We start from the raw sequence: 25,980 nt of genomic DNA, 5'->3' as shown, positions 1-25,980 counted from the left end.
TGCAGCTTCTCGGTCACTTTTAAAGGCATCCTCTCACCGCCACCTCCACCACACGCATAGAGCAGGACAAGCTGCAGAGAAGCCACTGCATTAGCCTACACCCTGTTTCAATGCTCTACCTTGTTTATTGTGGCTTGGGTACAAAGTAATGATCAAATTATGTTACTAAGTTTTTTGTACAACATGTAAAATTATTAAAACAATAAGCATTATTGTTTCAGCCAGGTGTGCAGAGTTTTATCCAAACACCTTCTGTAAATCAATGGGACCCATGCAATGAAACCCCAGCCAATTCTTTGAAACTTCATCCAATGTTAATTCCTAATGGTGAAAATCAATCAAAATGAGGTAACTACATTGCATTATTATTGTATTTAACACAGAAAAAAAATCCACTGGGCAGTTATGAGAAAATACACAGTGAGTGGAAAAGAGAAGTTACTTAACCATTACTACAAGGAGTCCTCTGGCATTTTGAAGACTATTCCTTAACTTTTCCTTAAAGATTTATTAGAACATAAGCTGTCATGGATAAAACCCACTTCATCTGATGCCTTACACCCCGCCCCCCACAAAAAAAGAAGGGTGATACTTATCAAGCATAGGTCACTTCAGCCAGGATGGATGTGGGTTACTTCCACGGGAAAGTCTACATATCCAGAGAGGAGGAACTGCCTTTGTAGTGAGATAACCATTCTGAATCTTTATTTAGTCCTAATAAAATCACATTAAATTTGCAAATGAATCGCAATTTTTCCATTTCTTTCTGTAGTTTGAAGTCTTTTTGTAGAAGCATGGCTCCTTTAATCCACTGCTGAGTGTCCAGGGAAGTTAAATTCTGGTTTATAAATGCTTATGAATGTTCCGTTCCTGATGTCTGATTTGTGTCCATTTATCTTTTGGCACACTGAGTGCCTGTGTCAGCCAATATACGTGGCAGAGGGGCACTGCTGGCACATGATGGCATACATCATGTTAGTATACGTGCTGGTGGATGATGGTGTGGCTTATGTGATTAATTCCTGTTTAGGTGTCACTTGTAGAGATATGTGGACAGAGCTGGCAATGGGGTTTTCTACAAGGATAGGTTCCTTAGCTAGTTGGGTGCATGTGGCAGCTGGTGAATATTTGCTTCAGGTTGGGAGGTTGTGAAAAAACATATTGACAGAGCCGGACAAATACCCAGAAGTCACCTAATTCAGGACAGGTCCAGCAGACCACTGGTTATCACCTACCACCCAGAGTTATCTGGTTATCTGGCTTTCTCTTACCTTCCACAGAAGAGAACATAAAAAGCAGAACGGTACCAACAGAATCTCAATTTTTTATGGGCACTTGATGGTTATCTTCCATCACAATAAAGGGAGTTGCAGCCAGACGATAAGAATAACTTTTAGAAGTTAATTCTGGGTAAGGCTAGAAGTTACCTGTCAGACTACAGAGCAGTGACACTCAACCCCAAGCAGCTGTAGAATCTCCTTTCCATCACACAGAAGCAGACAGCCATCCACAAAATAACTAGGGAGTGATATCATTACACAGGATTGTGACATGATAGTGTTACCACCCATTATCACTGGGTGCTAATGCAATGTCAGGACATAAACATCACAATGACAAGGCATCATTCACTGGTTTTTCTGTAACTCCTACCAGCTCATTACTACAGAACAGCTACTTTTTCCTCCCACTTGTTGCTTGAAGGGAGAAAGATTTCCCCTCCCTGCCTCCATTCTCTCTTGGCTACTTGGAGGGACATGAAAGGATTAAGCAGCTCTGGTTTCTTTGCTCACTCCACCTTCCTCACATTTCAGCTTTATTCCAACTCAGGGACTCAGCAAGCACCTGCTGAGTGACCCCCAAAGCACTGCATTTTTATTATTTACTATTTGTATTACAACAGCAGTTACAAACGAACCAAGATCAGGGTCCTGCTGTGTTATGCACAGCATAAATCATATGGATGGAACAGAATTTATAATCTAAACCAAAAAGACAGACAATAGGTGGGAAGAAATAGATGTAAGTGGATGCAAGCTGAGTGAACAATATGATAATTGGTGAAAAATATGATGATTTGCAAATAATAGTTTCAATTTTAGGGGCAGCGGGGTTAGACAACCAGAAAAGAAAGGTGATGTGATGTGAACAGAAAAAGGTTCAGAAAGCAGGCAGGAAAGGTGTTTGGGGGTCACCAGGCCCTGCACCCCATCTGCAGTCAGGAGGGACTCTCACTCAGGCGGGAGAACAGAAGGTTTACCTGTTGACAAGGACACAGCATGATACAAACTTGTCAGTACAGCAGCCAGAAACAGTCCAATATATATTGGAGAGAGGAGGTCCCATGGATGGGAGGTCCCCAAAACCAGGACCTTACCTCTTTTGTTCCTCTCCAGCCTCAAGACTAACTACCTCGAACTGCTCAGCTTCCCATTCAAAACAGCCAGGCTCCACCTAATCACTTTGTTTGTTTCCTGGGGAACAAAGGTGTCACCTGGTTGCCTAAGTTACAAAGAACAGGGACTTCCATTGCTGACATGGTGCCCATGACCGCCCCCCCCCAACACCACTTCATCGCAAAAGGTAGCCTGAAGTGAGATAAACGTACAGACATACACAAGTAGTAAGCAACATACGGCCTGAGCGCCACAGGTTCATTGTGATGGGTGCATCTGCAACATGTTTAGTACAGCTAAAATAAAGGTTAGTGATATAGGCGCACAGGTGAGAGATATACAGATAGAACTAGTATTGCACTACAACTATTAATATGTCAACCAAGAAACTCATAGTGAGGTACAATGAGATTAACATTACTTAGCCCCTGTTCTACACTACAAGGGTTATTTTGAAAAAATGGGTTGTCTGTGCACACTAGACAACCCATTATTTTGAAATGACTGGGAATTATTTTGAAATAATGTCGTCCTGGCTTTGAGAGGGGTAAGCACCTTTTTTGAAATAATTATTTTGAAAGAACACTAGTGTGCATGAGCAGGAGCTGTTATTTCAAAGTAATTGGCCTCCAGGGATCTGGCACAGCTGCAGATCTGACCACTCTAGGCACTCCTCCAGCCAACTCTACTGCTCACCCCCTTGCAGAGCCTTAAAGGAGCCAGCCACAGGCAGAAGGGTTGGCTGGACATGAAGCCCTGAGCTGCAATGCAGGATAGACAGAAGGAGCCATGAGCCAGGCCAGAGCTTCAAGGGAGCCCCAGTGGTTGACAGCACTGCTGGAGCTGCTCCCATTGTGTGTATTGCCCCAGGACATAGGCAAGCACTGTCAGCGCAGAGATCCTGGATCTCATAGGGCTCTGGAGGGAAAGAGAGCATGCCCCAGGATCTGTGCACCAGACTGCTGCCAGCTTGGTGAAGGGGCACACATGGAACCTGGAGCAAGACCAGCTCAAAATCAAGGTTTTGCACTAGGGCTACCACAAGGCCCAGGAGTTCAGCTGCTCTGGAGCAGCGCCCACAGGTGCTGCTATTCAAAGCAGCTGGATGCTATCATGGGGGAGAGAGGAGTATGTCACTACCCACTCCCACTCACCCCCACCCTGCAGTCATGGAGTCCAGCCGGGACATGCCTGATGTCACCCTTTAGGTGCTTGAGGATGGCAATGGAGAGGAAGAGGAGTAGGAGGAGGCCAGCAACACCACTGTGCCCGACAGCCAAGAGATCCTGCTAACCCTGGAGCCAGTCCCCCCCCTCCCAGAATGTCCCCCAGGAAGAACCCTTCAGGTGAGTTAGAAACCTTTCCATATCGCCTAGGGGGAAGACATCAGGCAGTGGGCACATACCCCTTGTGGCCCATGCAACCTGGGGGTCACAGAACAACCCGGTCACCTGTCTGCACATGGCCACCAGTCTGGAGCAATCAGTTCCAGGATACCCCCCAACGGAGACCCTGCAGAGGCCTGCTGTATTCTGATCTCCACGGTACAGCACCTTTCCATGAGAAGCCACCACTAAGTTGTCTGGGGTCAACAACACACACAGCAGTGCCGCTCATGGACCAGGCTCAGGCCTGCACTCAGGCAGCAAGCACTCCCAACATAGCATGGTGCTGCAGGCAAAATGGATGTTGTTCAGGGGAACTTGCCAGTGGTGAGTGGGAGGCAGAGGAGGAGAACCTGGTGACCTTCCCCCATAGGAAGCAGCATTTGGGGGTCCCAGGGGGAAACGCTCCCAGGATGACCTACTCCGGGAGCAGACAGCCTGCCCATGGACTGTCATGGAGGGCCTGAACAAGGAGCAAGCAGAGAGCCGAGCAGACTGGAAGCACCACCAGGCCCTCTGGGACCACCTGATGTGCCAGCAGGACACCATGGCCACAACAGTGGAGCACCCGATGTCCTGTATGGGGCAGGCCACTGACCATGTCCCCACTTCCTTCCAGTCTTCTCCTCCACTTGTTCACAGGGGCAACTGTGACCTCACAACAAAGGGCAGCAAGATCTCCCCAGGCAGCTGGAAGCAGGCAGCACTTGCAGCCCCATCCCTGAGTTCCCCTCCCACATTCTACATTCCTGTCACCTTCTGTCTGCAGTTGTGTCTCCCCCAAAAAACACTCCAGTTTGTTCCAGAAAGTATTCTTTGTTTGTCCTGCAAAGGAGGGGGAGATGGTGGGAAGAGAGGGCAGGGGAAGGGTGGTGGTGGGGTGGGGGATGAAAAGCACACAAAGCAAAGCAGGGGCTCCTTGTGGAGAGGTGCATGGAGAGAGTCTCAGAAGTGATCCTGCAGAAAAATGTCCTTCAAGGCATTTCTGATGAACCCAGCCCCTTGATGTACTCTGTGCATGGCACCAGTTTCTGACTGCTCATAGACCTTGGCCAGGTATTCTACCTTAGCCCTCCATGCTAGCAGGAAAGCGTCTCCCTTGTTCTCACAAACTGTGGAGCACACAACGGTGATGTTATGCTTACTGACTTCTAGGTGGGTGAGGAGACACCAGAACCTCCCCTTCAGACGGCTGAACATGCATTCCACTTCCATGTGGCACATGCTCAGCCTGGCACTGAAGTCCTCCTTGCTGGGGTTCAGGCTGTGGTCCATGAGGGCCTGCAGCACCATGGAGAAGTAGCTCTTGTGTTTGATATAGTCCATGGCCTGGTGGGTGGGGGCCAGAATTGGGATGTGCATGCCACCCAGGGCACCTCTGCAGCTGGGGAAGCCCATGGCGGCAAAGCCATCCATGATGGTGTTCACATTTCCCAGAGTGATAACTGTGTGCTGCAGCATCTGGCTGATGATATGGACAACCTGCAGGAACAAAACCCTGATGGTGGATTTCCCCATGTAAATTGGTTCGCAACAGAGTGGTAACTGTCTGGCATGACAAGCTGCCAGAGGGCTATGATGGTGTGCTTCTGCCTGGGGATGGTGGGTCTCATGTGGGTGTCCTGTTGCCTGAGGGCAGGGGTGAGCCACTTGCAGAGCTCCTGGAAAGTGGCTTTCATCATGCAGAAGTTCTGCAGCCACTGCTGATCATCCCATCCTTGCAGGATAACATGGTCATGCCACCAGAAGCAGCACTCCATGGTTTGCAGGGGACTGAGGATACTGTCGGGCAGCAGGAGCATGAGGGCCAGGGTGAGGGATTCCAGCTGGCCCTCATCATCAGTCCATTGGAGCAACATGTGGGTGACTTGGAGGAAATGTGCCATGAGATGTGGCTCGAAGACTATGAGCTTAGCAGTGGTTTAGAGCCACTCCAGCTCCATGCTGCAAGTTCTGTGACATCCACAAGATCAGCCAGAGCACAAGGCTGCATGTGCCCAGTCCATCCCCTTTATGTCCCCAGAGCAGAAAGGCAGTGGTCAGGTGACTCATGAGACAGCCCTGCAGAGCAGCGTCTCTGGTCAAGCAGCCACGGGAAGTACCCACCCTCTTGCCCTCCTTGGAGTGTCTCTGGCGGCTCCAATCCAAAATAGACTCTACTGTGTGTGGATGCGCTATTTTAGAATAAGTTTTGCTTATTCCAGGGCTTCACTGTAGTTTGGCTGCATTATTCCAGAATAGTTTATTTTGGAAAAACTCTGGAATAAGCTACTCTTCAATAACTCTGTAGTGTAGACATGCCCTAATTAGTGATTAATATGTGAAAGCTGAGATGATTGGAATGTACTATATTCTGAATAGGTGTAAGAATGATCTATAAATAATGAAAGTTCATATTGGAGTATGTGTTGGCAAATTTCTGTTACTATATCATGTTATTTCTGATGCATGGAGAGACACTACTGAAAATTAAAGTGATGTTATGGCACATAAGATCAAGAAATTTATGCAGACATGGCCCAGATTACTTGTTCTGTGAATAGGACTCTAAGATCTTGTCTTTAACAGTTCTACAAACTGCACATCATAGCATTAGAATTTAACAGCACAGATGAAAATGGAAATAAAAAACTGGGCTTAAGAAAGATTGAAAATCTCACTGGGTAACACATAATGAATAGCCTATATAGTTTATTTCTCTGAAGTATCCATTAAAAAGTTTGACACACACATACATTTTAAAAGAATCAAATAATTGATATCAGAGTTATGATTTTAAAAAAAGGAAAGCAGGTATATAATGTAGATTAATAATCCATTCACTTATTTTGTTCAAACTCATTTTCTCATTGAAATATCATTAACATTATTCTGGGACCTCCGGATTGTGCCTGAGTTTTGTGAACTTACAACTATTTTATTAGAAATCCAGATGAAACCAATTTTCCAGTAAAATGATTCTTGTTCTTTTCATTAAAATCACATACATATTAAATTGTGCTTCATTTGTACTCCTCAATATAGATTTTAGTGGTGCAATGTATCATGTAGCAAAATTACATTTGCAGACAATCAGTTTTATGCAGTATATTAACTGAATTTCTCATGTGGTTAACAATAACACCTACGAATACAGAAAGAAGCTGGTATAAAATCCCAATTTTCAAACAGATATGTTACTCATATAAGAAGTATTCTTTTAAAAATAATGATATTGGTATAACAATTCATTTTACACAGAGTCAGGATGGATTGCTTCAATCTGGATCAGATGTATGCTGGAGGGCTGCACTAAAGGTAAAATAAGGACTGGAGTTGAGGTTTGATTTCAGTGAGGCCAAAATTCCACGAGCTCTTTTCTTAAGATTTCAGCACAAACGAGTGGTAATCTCAAAACAGCAACTCTTCTCAGAAGTTTTCCATTTATGCTGAAAGCTCAGGAGAACAGCAGCCCTTGAGAGATTCTGGTCACATCTGAAATGAAATTGGAAACTAGGAACCTTCCAGACAGGATGGCTCAGAACCAGAACTGTAAAGGCAGGATCAGACTTTAAAATCAGACCCTGAATTTGCAAAATATCCATAGGGATTCAGGTTCAAGGTTCCAGTTTGGAGCCAACTGTTATTTTACAATATAAAGTACAAACACTATTAATTTCAGTTGGACGAGGAACTCATCCAAATCTCTAATGAGTTCAACTTTATAAACACGGATGTTAATTTTCTAAATCTTTTAATAGCATCTTCCTTTAAATACTGAGCTCAAACTTTGTGATTGCTTAAGCTTTCGATAATGCAGCCCTCTGTTTATTTCATAAAGGTGAGCACAACTGGGTCTTAAATGTTTCTTCCCTTTTTCTATATGCTATGTGTGTATTTATTCTATTGTCACTTTTGTAAGATGAGTCACAGATTTTATGTTTAATTATTTTTATATAAGTGGGTAAGGAGCATTACTGTACAGCAGCTCAAATGAGCCAAGGCATTATTTCTACATAAACTATACAGGATTTATTCAGATAAGAAATGCACCAAATGTATAATTTATGTACAGTAAACCCCCAAATACCCCTGAAATACACAGATGCATGAGTTGTGCATGTCTTGGGTTAACACAACTGTCACTCCTGACAGAGGCTGCAGACTGACCCTTGTTGCCCCGACATGAGTGGTTTCTCTGCCCCGGGAGTGGCAGAGAGCCAGGAGCCAGGCTGTTGCCTGGTTCCTGGCTCCCTGCAACCCAAGTGTAACTCCCCAAGTTACCTGAAAATTCAACTTTCACAGGGTTGCTAAGTATGCAACCTCTGCGTAAGTCAGGGACCTACTGTAGTGGCTTGTTTATTGTAGAGCATGACTGCTTCTTGTACTTGCTGGATGCATTTTGTTTATGACCCTTTAAGCTGCATTTGTACATGCCATTTCAGTGTTTGGGTCATGGCCGTTGTATAGGAGCACGGATATTACCCTTTTACTCTTGAAAGCATTCACTGGGCTTGACTTTAACGGTTTCCAGTAGCTTCTGTCAGCAGACACTTGGGTTTCTGGCCCCAGTGGTGAAAAGATAAGCCCAAGATGGGGTGCATGGTGTCAAAACAATTTAAGGTGCCTATCTGCGCCATTTTGCATGGCTCTACTAGTGACCAGAGAATTGGGAGCCCAGAGCCCTTACATTCCACTGAAGATACCGGCCATAGGAACTTGACTGGAAGATCTTTTGAGTCCCTGATTGAGCTGGGTGCATTAAGACAGAAAGAGAAGTAGGAAGTTACTTGTGCAACAAGCGGAATCCAGCTTCCACTGACACAGACTCTGCTATCTGCAACCTGACTCCTGCTTCATCCTGTTTCCTGACTTTGACCCATCCTGGTTCCAGCTCTCAGCTTTGTTCTGTCCCCGAACTCTGTCACCTTGGTGACTGACTGCTCTGGTGCAAACACAAGGCTGGAATGATTCAGCTCTCTGGAGCTGGAGGGATTCAACATATCTCCTCTGTAGTGGTCAATATCAAGCCTCAGATAATTGTCCTTTACTGTTGCTGGCTGCTTAGGCTGGCAGAGATGCAAACACCTGCTCTTTACTAGATAAAATACCACTGCCAGTCTCACTGGTTAAGGAGTTCTTGTGTGAAAAAAGCTGTCCCTTCCTCAGAATCAGTGGTCTTGAATCAAGTTCATAACAATAAAACACAAATGGGAACCTTTTAAAATAATAAAATTACACATTTCTGTCTTAATTTTTAGTCACCTTCTCTCCTCTCTTGAATGGATTTACTTTGGGAGGTAAATCATGGTACGAGATGGCTGCTTGTCATTAAACCAACCCATAACAATTTACAGTACATTTATCCATACACTTTTATTGAGAGGGATCACAAAGCGCTTCACTAACTACAAACCAAAGAAATTCAGCAACTTCTGTGAACAAAAATGTGACAGCTGTTTAACAGCACAACCAACAAGATAATTGATCTTAATAGATACGTGTGCAGAAGCACACATAAACTTTCCACATGTAAATATCACAGTTATGAGAACAGCATACTCACATGTCTATTCAGATACTCATTTACTGAGACTGCTTACACAACTGTGGGAACTGTGCATGAAATAGACAAGCAATTCTTATACTATAAATAAGAAAATGTGGGCCTGACAGTGCAGAGGAAATACTGGCAGTAATTACTCAATTTAAAATTTCAAAAGGGAAGTGGGATTAGCATCCTTACTCTTGTGAAGAGTGCCCCAGGGTCTTCCATGACTACAAGTGGCCTAGAACTTGGCTCTGTGTCTCATTCAAAAAATGACTCCTCCAGGAAAGGCTCTAGCTAATGTAGGATGAAAACAGATTAGCCTAACAATTCACATAAAACATTCTCATTGTTAGTTGGAACTAAAATTCCAAAAGAAAATGTCCATTCAAGAAATGTAAATTCAAAACCCAATGGTGTTAGACAATGAGTCAAATCTTTACTACTGGGCAATAATACAGAATGGGAAAATAATTATCAAACAAGAATTAGAGAGTTAATGAAACTTTATGTATTATTTGATTTGAAGAAGTAAGAAAAGTAAAACTAAATTACAGGGCAGACTCACGTTATTGCTGCAGGATTTGTATCGAATATTCCGACCTTCACAATTCCTGAAAAACACAAGGTCTTTGACTAAAAGTAATAGTTAAAAGCAGCATGTTTTTCAACTAGTTTTTCTCTTGAAAACTGACATTTTATTGCTACAGCTCTTATGTAATCTGTCCCCAAAATACGAGGTTTAAACATAAACCTCACCATAAGGCTTGAGAACTGAATAGGTCACATTGCTGTCCACCCTATGATACATTGCTTACCTTTTCCTGTCAGGTATCATTTATATTATGATCCTTACCTACTGCAAAATTTACAAACAACAAATTTACTTTGTGAGAAAGTTTCACATTATTCCTTATGCCCCATTCTAAGTCAAACTCAATGGATTTGAATAGAATTTCTTCTGATTATTCCTGGGAGAATTCTGGGTCACTGTGCATGCGCAGAATTCATGTTCTCCACAGATTTCTTTGCTGCGCTGCAGAAAAATTACTCCTTATAGTGAAGCAAAGGGATGCCACGAAAGCAGTCATGTGTTCCTCCCTGAAAGCTCTGTTCAGGTGCTTGGAGCAGCAAGTAGAGACATAAATCTCTCAGGGTGGGAGAGGGACTGAGCAGTCTTGTGTGTGAGTGATAGAGAAATACTCTATCCCTTCTGCCCACTATTATGGCATGCTCGGCATTCAGGGGCAGAGCTTTGGGATGTTTCTGAGGAGGTAGGCATAGTATAGGCTCTGTCCCCTCACCCACAGGAAAATGTAGCAACCAGCTTGCTGAGTGAATTGTTCTCATTGTCTTTGTGAATTCAGCCAGGTGTATAAAACAGGTGTGAATGTTTTAAGAGTCCTTTACATTGCCAAAATGGTGTGAAGAACAGTATGTCCTTACTAATTCTTAAGGTTCTTTTGTGATTATAAGTGATCTGAATTTTGGGACTGACAAAAAAAAAATCCCCTAGTAAAATGAGTTCCATGAACTATTTGATACCTTTCTGGAGATGGTCAACAGGAAACAAATTGTGAGTTTGATACCCCAACACTCACTTGCTCTTCAGCAGCCTATGAATGAACACTGAGCACGACTGAATATATCTGTTGACTAATAACTAGAAATTAAAGGTCAAACCTAGCCATATTACTATTAGAAAAAGGGGATTTGGGGATTTTCTCCAATGCACTGCATTCAAATTCTCTATCCATTGTATTGTAGTTTAAATAAGTTACCGAAATAACTGAAATAAGCACCATAGTCCAGGCAGACCTGAGGGCTGACTGCCTTTGACCCTCCTCTTTTGTTCTGGGCCCTGGAGCTGAGCACGCCCCCCACCCCCTTTGCTCCAGGACCAGGGGTGGTTGTCAGTGTCACTGCTGTAACCTATTTGTATTTATACATGTGTCAGTAGAGGATTACATACCACTGATAAAGGGCTAGGTTTACTATCCATACACAGACAGAACTCAGTCATAAGCAGTCCCACTAGCCAGAACTTGTGATGGAATAAGGTACTACCTATCATGAGGGCTACGTCTACACTAGCCCCAAACTTCGAAATGGCCACGCAAATGGCCATTTCGAAGTTTACTAATGAAGTTCTGAAATGCATATTCAGCACTTCATTAGCATGCATGCGGCCACGGCACTTCGAAATTGACGTGCCTTGCCACCGCACAGCTCATCCCGATGGGGCTCCTTTTTGAAAGGACCCCGCCTACTTCGAAGTCGGCGGGGTCCTTTCGAAAAGGAGCCCCATTGGGAAGAGCCGCGTGGCAGCGAGGTGCGTCAATTTCGAAGTGCTGCAGCCGCCTGCATGCTAATGAAGTGCTGAATATGCATTTCAGCGCTTAATTAGTAAACTTCGAAATGGCCATTTGCGTGGCCATTTCGAAGTTTGGGGCTAGTGTAGACATGGCCGAGGACAGGTGGCCCAATCTAGCCCTAAATAGATACCTCCACATTCAGATTTTAAATGACTTGACAGGTAGTTAGCTAAAATTAACATTATTTCTAAAAATTAGAATAGTTTTATTACTGATAAAGAATTGCCTTCAGTGCAGAAAATGAGTGAACCTAAATATTTGCATATCGTGTACTGAATTAACTTCCCTTTGCATTATTTCAATTTTTTTTTAATTAGAAAAATATCCAATAAAATGTATATGGAACTGCAAAAATGCAAATATAAAAGGACTAGTCAGTGGAGGCTGGAGCAAGAGCAAAGCCAGCTGTGCTGAAGAGGAACACCCCAGCTCAACACAGCAATGATTTGTTGCCTCCAGTTCCCAAGCTTACGCAGGGATGATGTGTGTTAATTATGTTTTCAGCATACAAAAATGTGAAAATATGGTTTCCCAGTGTGTGTTTCCCGGACATAACAATAATTAAAAAAAAAAATCACAAAAAAACTGGACACTATAAATTTGTCACAGTATAGGAAACGTGTTTTTTTCCCTCACAGGGGAATATATTACAAATATTAATGAAAACTGCCTGGAATTTATATTGCAACTATTTATTGTACTCATTCCACAGTTACTAACATAGTAATAGAGTACTGTGGCTCTCTTCTGCAAATATTAGTACACTTAAAGATCCCTGTGCAAAAATACACATTGAGAAACAGGAAGTGTTTTAAAAATGGTCAGCTTTAGCCATGTATTGCTGGGACTTGACTGGCGTATCACATTACAAGCTATAATTAAGAGAGATTGACTTTCTAGCTATTATAGCATATATTGTGCAATCATAACAAAATGGGTACTTAAATACCATGGCTAAAGATTCTGAACAATGTAATCAGCAGGAGTTTAATTTAAAAAAAGCAATTATGGACTGAATGGTGGAACCCTTCAGCAAGAAATCCTTCCTTATAATAAAAGGCCCACAAAGGACCACAAGGACAAGATCTATAACTAATCCATCTTTACCCTTCTAGGATTATTGAACTGAAACAGTTAACAGTCAAATACTTGTGTCTCATTTTGTGGATTATTTTTTTCAATTGTTTTGTTTAACAGACTTTTCATAGACAGCAGTTTTCTTTCCAGCCTCCATCCAGGCTCATCTCTGAGAATTGTATGAGCTTCCTGGGCTGGACAGTTCTGGGGGTAAGCAGCTCTTCTGTCACAGCTGTGGAATGTGATATTAGCAGGGTGGGTAAAATCAATTTAAAAATTTGGTTTCTTTTTAAAAATTCATTGTAATAATATATTGTTTAAAACAATACACCTATTTAAATCAATAGATTAATTAGATTAGAGTAATTAAAATCAATGTTAAGGTCTAATCTATTAAAATCATTTAAACTAAATAAAAGAATGCTATTAAGCAGTACAGATTCAACCTCTCTAGTCTGGTATCCTCGGGACCTGACTGATACTGAAGGAGAGACTTTGCTCAACCATGGGAGGTCAATATTGTGTAGCAGCATTACCAACACTTCCACTGCTCACTGGTCTCTATGAAGACATTTAGGGGTCAATTAAAGCTAAATAGCATCCCAGAACACTGAGAGCCAGGACGGGCAGCTGTAAACAAACTTTATGGTACCGTGGGAAATTTGGGCACACCCTTGATAAGTGGTCATCCATGTAACTAAACTTATGACACATTATTGATGTTGCTGGATGAGATAGTGCAGGACTGCAGAGTTTGAACCTGTACATGTTTGCTACCAAGTTTTAAAGAAAGTCAAATCCCTGAATGGTGGAACTGGCTAAGCACGAGAAATCAGACTTTGTTCATGTACCAAACTAACTTTTGACAGCAGTAGATTCTTCAGAAGGTGCAGAGCCAATATTGTCTTCAGTTAATTCAACTAGTTCAGTTCAATGACTGACTAATTCAAAATATAAAAAGCAATTGGAAGCTGTCAAAGTAGGAAAGTGTGTTTTCTTCTTCCAATCTGTAAATAAAGGCAAGGTCTGAAAAGGAGAGATATACTGATTTCAGATTCTTGGAGGACATGGAGACCAGAAACAGTCAATTCAACTCATTAACTAGAGAATGAGATATAGATAGTTCCTCTGTTCAATATATGAGTTTGTTTTAAATTTAAAATATTTCAAAACCATTTTTCTTATATATGCAATACTTTAAAGATAGCTTAAAACACATTAGGCTATGGTTACATTACAACTATCTGTTGACAGAAGGCACTGTTGGGTGAGTCTTCCTGAAAAAATCTCTGTTGACAGACTGTATGTACACACGAAAGCAAACTGGGAGAGTGCTCCACTGTGTCAACAGAGCAGCCAGATTGCCTGGCTGCTCTCTCGACAAAACAGGCACCCAGAAGCACAACAGCAGACAGGGCTGGCCATTGTTGTGGATAGCCTGTCTGTCGAGAGAGGCCCCCCTTGGGGCATTTTCACAGCTGTTTTGTCTACAGAAATCTGCGGATAGCAGCCTTATGCCTCGAAGTTTTGAGACAGAACACTGCTGGCAGAAGTGCTGGGTTTTATTGACACACAGTCAACAAAACACATTTTGTATATAAACACTCCATGAGTTTTGTCAACAAACCCCCTGTTCTACTGACAAAAATCTCTAGTGTAATAAACTCTCTAGTAGCCATTAAAGTGCTATTTTGGGGGTGTTTTATAATTATATTCAAATTCCCATCCAAACACAGAAGAACCCAAATCACAAAGAAAAAAATTAATATCCCTCTAGTAAATAGCAAACGCATCATTCACCATTCAAAAATCTGCATAAATATAAATTACGTAATTGGGGATATATTTATATATACAGTGAAATGCCAAAGTTTCACGCAAGTCAAGATGGAGAGCCAGGAACTAGGCTGCCACTTGGTTCCCAACTCCCTGCCACTTGCGGGACCTGGGAAACTGACCAACTGCACAGCTGGGAGAAGGCAGGGAGAAGAGGCTCTTAGCCTGCCTAGCTGCCTGCAGATGCCGGCAGCTAGGCAGGCTGACAGCCACAGAGCAGCTTCAAGTTGTGCTTAACTCTCATTAAAGCGAGTTACGCAGAACTTGAGGCCATGTATTTTGGGGGTTTACTGTACATATACTCACAAACATAGAAAGAGAGGTTTAGTGAAGGTTTCCTGCTTTCAGATTTAAATGATTAAAATCAGTGATTTAAAATGCTTTGATATAAACCAATCCACCCTGCTTAGTATGCATTCCACAGACATCTCCTTCACCGTGCAGTCTGATCGCACAATGTTAAACTCTGGTGGGAGCTATCCAGAAACTACTGGGGACAGGCTGTTCTCCAGCAGTCTGAGCTCGGAAAAAAATTGTACTTGAAGTCTTTGTTCACTATAGTTCTTTACAATGTATAGACAGAGACAGGGATTTGAAGATAGTGTGATGAAGAGCTGCTCTTCAGTCATACAGGGTAGAGACAAGAGATACTACAGCTGTTAGCATGGGGTGGATAGACCGAGACCCCTTCCCCAGCCCTCCCTCACCCGCTACAATCACATGGGAGGATGGGGGGGAATTTGGAGCCCACCACCACTATTAAATTGAGCAAAGCCCTCACTATTATTCATCTCCAGTAACTAGGGATGGGAGAGCCTCATCTCCACACATCCCCCAACTGCACAAAAAGCTCTCCCTAGCAGGAGGTAGCAGCTCATGGGAGCTACCCCTGTCTATGGGGCTACTGTGACTTTGGAAGCCTTCATCGCCCCAGCAGGGCAAAAAGAACAGGAGCCACAAAGGATGGAAGCAGCATGACACCGCTTGTGCATGTGGAATGAGTTATTTTTATTATACTGCAGTCACAGGCAATCTTCCCCTTCCACACTGGGCAAAGGTATGCTTGCATATCCCTTATCCTTCCAGAGTGGAGTTTTCTGAGTTTTTGATAGTGAGTCATTTCAGCTATTTAAGCCTCCAATCTAGGACAACATCCCTGTTCAGCAAAGCAGTTAATCATGGTACGTAAAGTATTTACCTGACTACCCCTAAGGATTTATAAAAACACGCTGGATTTTATACACATACACAGTCATTTGTCCACAGGGAGAATACAGCATTACTTCCCAACACAGCATGGAAACAGAGGGAATCAGGACATAGCTGATGAGGAATAGAACCATAGCTTGTAGGAATGGGACTAACCTGCCATTTAAACATCTCCTTAGAGAATATGATGCTCCCCCTCCACAAGTCCGTGAGCAATCACTCCATGCTCCCCAGGCATCCCAGGCCTCCTCTTTATCTTCATCAGAATGTGCAAGTCTGGAGGTCTGTTAAATACAAAAATAAAACAAAGTAACTGAATTTGCTTGGAGTATTTAACATTCTTTTGCTGATTATTTACCCTTGGTAGCTTACTGCTCTGCTGCAAGGCTACGAGTTCCATTTTCAAAGATTTATGTTTAAGTTCAAGTTAACATTTTTATGAAAAGGATATGATAGTTATTGTGACAGGGTGAGGTCACAGAAGACTCCTTGGGGGTTCCCCGGTGTGCTGATCAGGCCACTGACACATGCCTCCTTGCTCTCTGGGGCTCCCAACCACACTGTCCTGCTGAGCTAGATCGTCTGGTTTCCCCCAGCCAAGTCACAAAGTTGAGGTTACCAGCTACTTTGCAGAGCAATACAGACACTGATTAAGCACAGTTCTGGGAAGGTACAGTTCTTGGGCACAGAACCTTGGAAATTAAATCCCAGAAGGGATCAAAACCCCAAATAAATTTGCCCTTTTTGTGCAAAAGGTTTGTATACTTGTAGCCCTCCCCAGGTAAGAACAATTTACACTGGGCTTGATTTTTAATGAAAGGGTTTTTATGAAGCAAAACAGTAACATTTAAGTGATAATAAGAAAACAGGCAAATCAAAGTGAGTTACCAAATTAAACACATGAAAATGCATAGCTAGTTCTAGTCCTCTAAATATCCAGTTACTTGTGAGTTCTCATCCTAAACCGCTGCCTCTAGATAAGGTGAAAGCTTCAAGTCAGAAAAGAGATTATCCAGACCAGGGTCTCCAGTAAAATATATAGCACTTCTGTTTCTCCATAGGGTGTGTCAGGCAATTTCCCAGGTTGTCTGAAGACAAAGGCGGAGGAACCACAGGGCCCTCCCTATACGTTTCCCCCGTGGAAGGAATTCCATTGTATAACAGTATACTCCAGGATGGGAATTGTCACATGAGTGAATCACTTGTCCCCGTCCTGTCCTTTTTGGCAACTAGCCATTGCCTACTTGCTAGTCAGAATGCAGATAGCAAAGTTCTTCAGGTGTGGAGTGCCCCCTCCCCATTGTCAGTTAAGCACTGCTAAACCTGACAAGCCATACTCTCAGAATAGGCTAGCCATACTTCCTGTTGAGGTCTACACAGAGACAGACATTTGGAACACAAATATGTAGGCAGTACTTGTAACTTCAACTACAAACATGATACAGGCACAAAAGCAGGATTTACAGAATCAGCAGGTTGTAACACCAAAAATGCCAGGGGTTGTAAAGCAGCTTTTGTTCAAGGCATTGCTGAGTTATGCATATGTATATTTATAACCCATTTTCCATAAAGCATGGAGGTGGGGGGGTTTGTCACAGTTACAGTGAGAAAAGAAACAGACTATATGAACATGAGGTTTTCTCAATGCCTCAAGCCTGGTGTCAAAACAGATACTGCAGGCTGGGGAACCCCCAGCCTGCAGTCTAAATCTGGACCCTGCAGCTCAGTACTCCCCTCCATACCATCTGGCCTGCAGTGGTGTGGAGGGTTTGGAGCTCCATGTCTCATGGGCTGGATTAGGTAACGGGAAAGGGGAGGGGAAGTAGCAGTGGTCTCAGCAGCACTGCCCGAAGCCTTCATACCGCTGCTCTGATTGGCTATAGTCCCAATACTCAAATGCCATACCAGGAATGTGGTGGTCTCATAGTCACTGGGGATGAACAATAGTGGGGGCTTTGCCTCATTTAGTAGTGGTGGTGGTCTCGTAGTTTCAGGGCAGGCTATGCTTTATACCCTTTTCACACACCCTATGGAGAAACAGAAGTGCTATCTATTTTACTGGAGACCCTGGTCCGGATAATCTCTTTTCTGACTTGAAGCTTTCGCCTTATCTAGAGGCAGTGGTTTAGGATGAGAACTCACAAGTAACTGGATTCTTAGAGGAATAGAACTAGCTATGCATTTTCATGTGTTTAATTTGGTAACTCACTTTGACTTGCCTGTACACCCTTAAAGTATACCCTCCAGATGACAAGACTGGCTCCTTGCATCTCTCCCAAAGAGTGGGGCCCCACCATTCAGCCACTCTTGGGCTGGATCTCTGGCGGACCCTTTGTTTACTGAACAAGTCTGAATGCCCAGCAAATTGTTTCTAGGAAAGAAGGGGAAGATCTGAGAGGCAGGTTAGGTCCTGTGACTAAGGCACTGAACTGGGACTCAGGAAAGCTGTGATACATACTTCTATTGTCCTTTGGCAAGTCACTTACGTTCTGTGCCTCAGTTCCTTCTCTGTAAACTGGAGATAACAATACTTCCTTTGTACCACCTATTACATGTCCTGCAAAATTTTGGCGGTGGGGGGAGGGTGGGCAGGGCAGGGACTGTCTCTGATTAAGTTATAAGCATAAAAAATATCCCTTAATTCAGTCAGCTGGGGCCTCTGGAACCTACTCTAATGCAAACAGAACTGTAATAATTCATTATAAATAATATATAACAATAGTAGCAACTAGTAACAATAACCAACAGTAAAAAGGAAGTAGTCCAAAGTAAAAAAGCTGCCATATTCATTAACTGAGTAACAGTGTTTCAGTATGAACAGCTTCTTTAAGTAGAGACAAGGTGCTAAGAAGTCTCTGGAGGAATTATGGAAGATGATATAAGGTACAAAGAGAAAACCAGTACACCTTGCTTATCATTCAAAATTTCAAGTACAGCCTCTCCGCTGCATATTAAATAACCCCAAGTTGGAGCTGCTGGTAAGTGAATTTAAACCACGATTAACAACAATTATTCATATAGCCTTGAATTCAGCAGATGAACACATTGTATTGTGTCCTAGTAGTTTACACAAATTATAATCCCTGAACAAGACATTTCTTTCCAACAGACTGTCAAAAAACTATCAGCCTGCACATTAGTCCAGCTGGTGTTGAAAGGATCTTAAACTGTTTTCACTGGCAAACCAACAGTACTTTGACTTTTGCATAAGCTCCTGCTTGCATTCCAATTTGGTTACTTTGAGCAATTTCTCTGAGATACAATTATAAAGGCCTCATCTTACCAATATTCATTTCTTATAAATACAAAGACACCTCAAGAACTAGTGATTAGCCACAGTTTTCACTGAGGTCCCAGGAAGCTGCAGAGGCTCAACAGCCCTTTCTGATTGGACCAAGTGAAGGTTCCATGGTTTTGTTGAAAATGGCCATGGCACGGCAAAGACCAAGTAGCTTTTTGTCATTCAGATGAGTGTTGATAAATATATAGAAACATTTCTGTTACTGTGGTGTGGCGGGACAAGAGTGGGCTCTGCTGTGGGACACTTTTCAAAAGGAAATGAGGCAGAGTGAGATTCTGAGCATTTTCAGGACTGTATGAAAGATCCACATTTTTCATAAGTGCAGTGACCAATCCCCAAATAAGAAAATTGGAGAGAAAAAAGTAGAAGAGAAGAAGAAATTATAACAGCAGCAAAATAAAACACCTATGGAGATCAGGAACTAGGGCAGCCTGTGTAAGAACTGTCTTTTTAATCACACTCTTGTATGAGCTTAGATACCACTGTGTTTCTTTCTATATATCTTCTTGAGGTACCTTCATGGTCTTCATTACTAGGGGACCTCATCAGGGAGTCTCATGAGCATTTGCTGTTACACCCCAGCACTGCAAACTTGGTGGTGAATCAAGTCTTGAGGTTTACAACCAAATCGTGGTTGCTCTGAAGTCACTGGGAATTCTTCCAGTAACTTTTAACAGAGGACAAAGTCTAAAGACTTAAAAAGTAATTTTAAAGCTATTTGAAAACTGAACTACTTAATTAGAAAGCCTGAGCCTCCTCTCACTGACTTCAACAGGAACAGAGTAGACTTCACCACAACAAACTTTGATCCCTACGAAAAATGAGTAAAATTATGTTCTTCCCTATCCCCTGCTTTATAAAACATGCTGCTTTTCCATTTCACGTAATTATCCAAAATCCCAAAAAAGCAATATTTTGGAATATAGCACTTCCTTAATCCAAAGAGGACACAGTTAAAATGCAATACAATCAGAATTAAGAGCTAACAGTATCCTGTTTGAAAGAACTGTGGCTATGTTCATTATTCTAGATCCAATGTATGTTTCTTGATGAAGAAATGGAAAAATTTTCTCAATTTTCTCAAGCATTCCTCTCTCTTTTCAGTACATCTTTAATAGCTGTTCTAGTTACAGCCTATTTTTATTTTTAATTTTCATATTTTATATGTATTTTATTTTTATCCTTCTGTGTTTGAAATTAAAAAAAAAAAACAAAAAAACCTTTTTCTGGGAGGGGGAAAAATATGCACTGTGCAGATCTTCAGCAACCAAAAGGCAAATGATAGTGAATCTGTGGTTGCTAGATGCATTTACATGATTGGACTGCTATCCTAAGGAAATCAGAACTTTTATTTAAAAAAAAAAACAAAAAAAAACCCCTTATACCATGAACAACGGTATCCATAGGGTGCACATGGAATGAGAACACCACAATCAGCTGATTTCTATGTGCTACAAAGCTAAAGCTTGGCTATAAACTACTGTAAACTCATAATCTGAATATATTACTACAGTCACTAACGATATATTGTGGATAAAAAACAAAATAAAACAAATTGTTTCCCTAAGATGATACAAAACGTGAACTGGCATCTGTCTCAGTAAAATTACAGACTGACCAAACACAAAGCATTCATCACAGTTTTATGGAAACAATCATATATACCCAGTCAGTTATCTAACCAGAAGATCATTTCAACCAATTAACCCACAGCTGTAAGATCCCTGTACTAGAAACTAAGTACCTGACTCAGAGTGTGAAGAGGTACTGCCAGAGAAGACCCTTTGGAAATGTTCCCCAGTGCACTGATTATACCATTGAAACCTCCTTCTTGCTGTCTGTGGCTCCCCACCACACTATCCTTGTGGGCCAGATCCCAGTCAAGGCATAAAGTTGAAGAGAGCAATGCAGACACTGATTTACTTCAGCTCTGAGAAGATGCAGCTCTGGGGCACAGCACCCAGGAAATCAACCCCCAAACAGGATCAGAACCACAAATAAATCCATTTCTCTCTGTGCAAAAGCTTTGAACAGGGAAGGCTCACCAGGTAAGGCCCCTTTATCAATGAAAGGGGGTGGTGCCCCCTGCGGTAATAATTACTTATACAGGTCTTGATTATAAACAAAAGAGGTTTTATTATATAGAAACAGTAGGATTTAAATAGTTATAAGTGAAAACAGATCAAATTAAGTTACTAACATGAAGTGAAAAGAAAATGCATAGCTAGTTCTATATTCCCTATGAGAATACTGATTCGTGCCCTGAAGAGCTGTTCTCACATCATGTAAAATCTTCAGAATCAGAGGTTCTCTTTCTCTCATTTGGGTCAAGAACCTTTCATAGTTTTCTTTTTCTTTCTTTCTTAGGGTGTGTCAGGAAGATTCCAAAGCAGGTTGAAGACAAAAAACTCAGCTAAGAAAGACTTCCCCATAGGGTAGGAAACCTCTCTTCTAACCCCCACATCCAATGGAAAAACACCAGCTCAAATGGCTTTCGGTAGCAGGTGATATGGTCACATGTCTTTTTAGCACCAACCACCTTCTAGACTTACAAGGCTGTTTACAAGACATTTAGCTGAACACACAGGTGGTAGGGTTCTGAGCGCAAGAATAAATGGCTCTCATTAGAACATTTATAACTATGAACAGACTTATATTTAACATTTCTAACTTCCCACAGAAGAATTATATATGTATCAAATAGAATATACAGATCCAACAGATTGTAACATTAAAATTGGTAGGTTACATGAGGTATTTTGTCCAAATCATCTCTAAGTTATGCATGCATAGATATTGTCATAAGCCAATTTTCATAAAGATTCGGGGAGGGGCAACAAACAGAGCTCTAAAAAGTCAGTGGAGATACATCCTTTGATTTCAGTCGGCATAAAATTAAGCCTCAAATAGCTAAATAGAAAGATACCACCTTTTCAAAAGGTGGTGAGAACCCTAGTCAATAATTCGTTCATTCATTCTCTCTCTCTCTCTCTCTCTCCAAAACAAAAAAGGCAATCCTGCAGCACCTTAAAGACTAACAGTATGATTTATTAGGTGGTGAGCTTTCACAGGACAGACCCACTTCTTCAGATCTGGAGAATCCTGACAAACTGAGATGAAGAGAATTTAAAAGAAAGGTAGAAAAAAATGAAATAAAAACTGATGAATCAGAAGGAAGCTGGAAAGAGGGAAGAAAAAAGTTTCTGCAAGTGTCTCATAAATTAAGTGGGCTGCCTGAGGTCAATTGTTATGGTGTAAAAAAGAGAAAAATAGTATCATTTACACTGGCCCCACAAACTCCTCTTAAATCAGAGCCATGCTGGTATGATTCACTCCATTACAAGCCCTGTGAAAGGTGAATCAAAACAGAAAATCCAGGGACTTCTACGCCAAAAGGGACAAAAATCCACCAAGCTACTTTTTAAAACAGCACCATATCAGCAATAATCCATTTGTTAGAGATCAGTTCTGTCAAAAAAAGATTATCAGCCTGACAAAATTGAAAGTAATTCTGAAATACAAAATTTAAAGAGTCTAGTAAATGTCTAATCTCTTACATGTAATTAACATTACGTTACTTTACCTCTGCCTCACTGATCTTTTTCTCTCACTGCTATTGTAATGAATTATTATTGAACTAAGCAGCGTTCTAGATACCCAAGAAGCAAAAATTTAACAAGCTTGCCTTAAACCAATAAATCTAAGGACAATTAAATGAATTATTTAGAAACTTCAATAAAGGTAATCAGAGTGATTACAAAAACAAGCATTTCAAATCTTAAGGTATAATCCTAGCCTCAAAAGGACAAGTAGTTTTCAGAAAAATAAAAGAACAAACCAATCACCAATTTTATTATACAAAACATGAACTGAGTCATCCCATTTAAGCAATAATAATCTGAAGGATTTGGTTTAAACATTTCAGTTAGGAACTTCCTTACCTGCTTATTCCCAACAGTTAGTTAAAGAGTAAGAAACACTTACTGTAAACTTCTAATATATGCAGGCTAACTTGTTCCAGAAACAATAGAGCCTTATTTTTCTGAGATCCCTGTGGAATTTCAGAATTGGCATTGGATTTATTTTAATATAAGAAGCAAGGCCACTGTTGAAATGCATGAATCTACTGACTTCAGATATGGATAGAGATCACTTTAATACTATTAAAGAGAGAAATGCTACGAGGAACCATCATAATAGGAAACTAACTTCACAGCTATAGACTGGACAATAAATGCTTCTAATTCTGGTAAGGCCCAGTTATCCCTGAATGCGATAGGCAGTAGTTTTCCCTTCTCTAATCATCTCCTGCATGATGACATTTTAGGCTTGGTTTTGATGAGAAAAGAAAACATAGTACTTAGTCCTGCCTGGCGTACAGGGGACTGGACGAGATCACCTCTCAAGATCCCTTCCAGTCCTGCAATCTATGGTTCCATGACATCACAGAAGAGCTGGCCCTAAGAAATAACCTTGGATCAAGTGATCATGAGTTGATTCACTTTAAATTAAACAGAACAATAACCAAAACTAGACTGACAATTACTTTTCTTTTAATTTCAAAAGACTTTGGTAAAGTACAGGAACTACTTAAAAGAAGTCAACTGGAATGAAAGGCACAAGGGTTTAAATGGAGAGGAGGCTTACAGGTTCTTTAAATCAACCATTTAAAAAAACAATCTGCATTCTGAGCAAGATGAAACAACTTGTCATGAGGTTCTGGAATAATGACTCAATAGCAGTTATTTTTGAGAGCAGTTATTTTTGAGAGAAAGTTGGACAAAATGGTAAATAGTGTTGTATGACAGAACTGCATGATGGTAGGGGGCAAGACTGTTGGGATTAGTGATAGTAAGGGGCATGATTCAGCAACTTTGGGTCCATTCCAGTCAATGTCTTACATCCCTGAAAGCTCATTCTTCAAGGCTTCAGATGGTCACTTGCAGGGCTCAGAAAGATATTATGCGTTGGGGCTTTTTTGATTTTTTTTTCCTCCACTAACCACTAGAGATGGCACACTGGACAGGATGGGCCAGTGCTCTGAGGTGGCACCAAGCATTCCAGTCTCTCCTGGGCTTAACTGACCAGCTCTCACTCACATCCTCAGGCTTTAATTGTTTGCTATAGGTGGGGCTTGGAAATAACTTTCTGCCAGGTCAAATTGGCAGTGACCTGGGATATGAGCAGTGCAGGGTTATATTTCTCTGCAGCATGGGACACAAGTCACTTGCCGTCTTATCTGAGAATATCTCACTTAGGCTACGTCTACACGTGCACGCTACATCGAAATGAATAACGTCTACACGTCCTCCAGGGCTGGCAACGTCCATGTTCAACTTCGACGTTGGGCAGCACCACATCGAAATAGGCGCTGCGAGGGAACGTCTACACGCCAAAGTAGCACACATCGAAATAAGGGTGCCAGGAACAGCTGCAGACAGGGTCACAGGGCGGACTCAACAGCAAGCCGCTCCCTTAAAGGGTCCCTCCCAGACACAGTTGCACTAAACAACACACGATCCACAGAGCCGACAACTGGTTGCAGACCCTGTGCATGCAGCATGGATCCCCAGCTGCAGCAGCAGCAGCCAGAAGCCCTGGGCTAAGGGCTGCTGCACACGGTGACCATAGAGCCCCGCAGGGGCTGAAGAGAGGGCGTCTCTCAACCCCTCAGCTGATGGCCGCCATGGCGGACCCCGCTATTTCGATGTTGCGGGATGCAGATCGGCAACACGCGCCCTACTTCGACGTTCAACTTCGAAGTAGGGTGCTATTCCCACCCCCTCATGGGGTTAGCAACTTCGACTTCTCGCCGCCTAATGTCGATTTCAACTTCGAAATAGTGCCCAACACGTGTAGCCATGATGGGCGCTATTTCGAAGTTGGTGCCGCTACTTCGGAGTAGCGTGCACGTGTAGACGCGGCCTTAGTCAAGTCCTTGCCACTTCAGATGCATAGATGCATCTCAGTCTCTCTGATTCTCTGCCAGTAGCATATTATAGTTTAGATTCCTCTGAGCTGAAATACTCAGACCCTTTGCACTGGGACGGATTGTTTTATTTTTTCAAAGAATTGGTTATAGATGAAGTGCAAATGCTGATGAAATCTTTGAAAAACAACTATTGTATATAAGCAGGTGTGACTTGTTTTCAAACACATTGCACAGGTTTTTGAAGTAAAATGCTGTTAAATGTAATGAATGTATCCTAGTCTGGATTTTCTATAAAATACATTGGGAATGGGTACAATCCCATGTGGACGAGCTGGACTAAATGCAAGAGTGATGGCATTGGATACAACTGCCATCAAACGATATATAAAGAATAACCAATTTACCTTAGTTTTACTCGTAATTGTATTTGTTGCCCTTTTCAGTTACTGTGTCTGGATTTGCAACAGCCTCAGTCATGTTATTCAATCTCTCTTTCGTTCTCTCACCGACACACTTATACATACACATAAGACTTCATCATTTAATTAAAAACATCAAAAGGAAAATCACACTAAACCGTCATTACCAAAGAGCGTTAGAATCACGTCTTTAACTCCCAGAAGCATGAAAACTCAGAGTTCAGAAGCAAAGTATGTATAAGGTCCCTATGCACAATATAGCTCTTCTGTACCCAATTTTAATTAGTTAGCTCTTGATTTAATTCCTATGAGCTTTGAAGGTCTTTTTTTATTTAAGTCAGCTTTGGTAATCTTTTTTCTTTCTTATGTTTGAATTGGGTACCTCAGTGCAGACAAACATGATATATCAAGTTTATGAAAGCTGACAGCTAGTAAATCAATATTATTTTGCTAGTAAATTACCAGGCTAGTTCAAGCAGCTTTTAACTCTTTCCCATGGGGCATATGATTTGAATGGGCTGAA

The 25,980-nt window shown here is 41.9% G+C and overlaps 1 protein-coding gene across 13 annotated transcripts in view; it reads right to left on the bottom strand.

Moving 5' to 3' along the window:
- The window catches only part of ADAMTSL3 (ADAMTS like 3), a 340,842-nt gene that overhangs the window by 171,429 nt on the left and 143,433 nt on the right, over positions 1-25,980 (bottom strand). For all 13 annotated transcript variants that reach the window (XR_012647201.1, XM_075007111.1, XM_075007108.1 and 10 more), the window contains exons 4-5: positions 15,962-16,089; positions 9,877-9,922 (exon numbers count right to left, since the gene is read on the bottom strand). Coding sequence is in view for 12 of the 13 variants with exons in the window: in XM_075007111.1 (XP_074863212.1) it covers positions 9,877-9,922; positions 15,962-16,089 (174 nt within the window). In the remaining variant the exon portion in view is untranslated. The remainder of the gene's footprint in view (positions 1-9,876; positions 9,923-15,961; positions 16,090-25,980) is intronic.

This window comes from Carettochelys insculpta, chromosome 12 (assembly GCF_033958435.1).
Source record: "Carettochelys insculpta isolate YL-2023 chromosome 12, ASM3395843v1, whole genome shotgun sequence".
NCBI lineage: Eukaryota > Metazoa > Chordata > Testudines > Carettochelyidae > Carettochelys > Carettochelys insculpta.
Note: the sequence above shows the minus strand (reverse complement) of the source record. Positions and strands in the feature narration are given on the sequence as shown.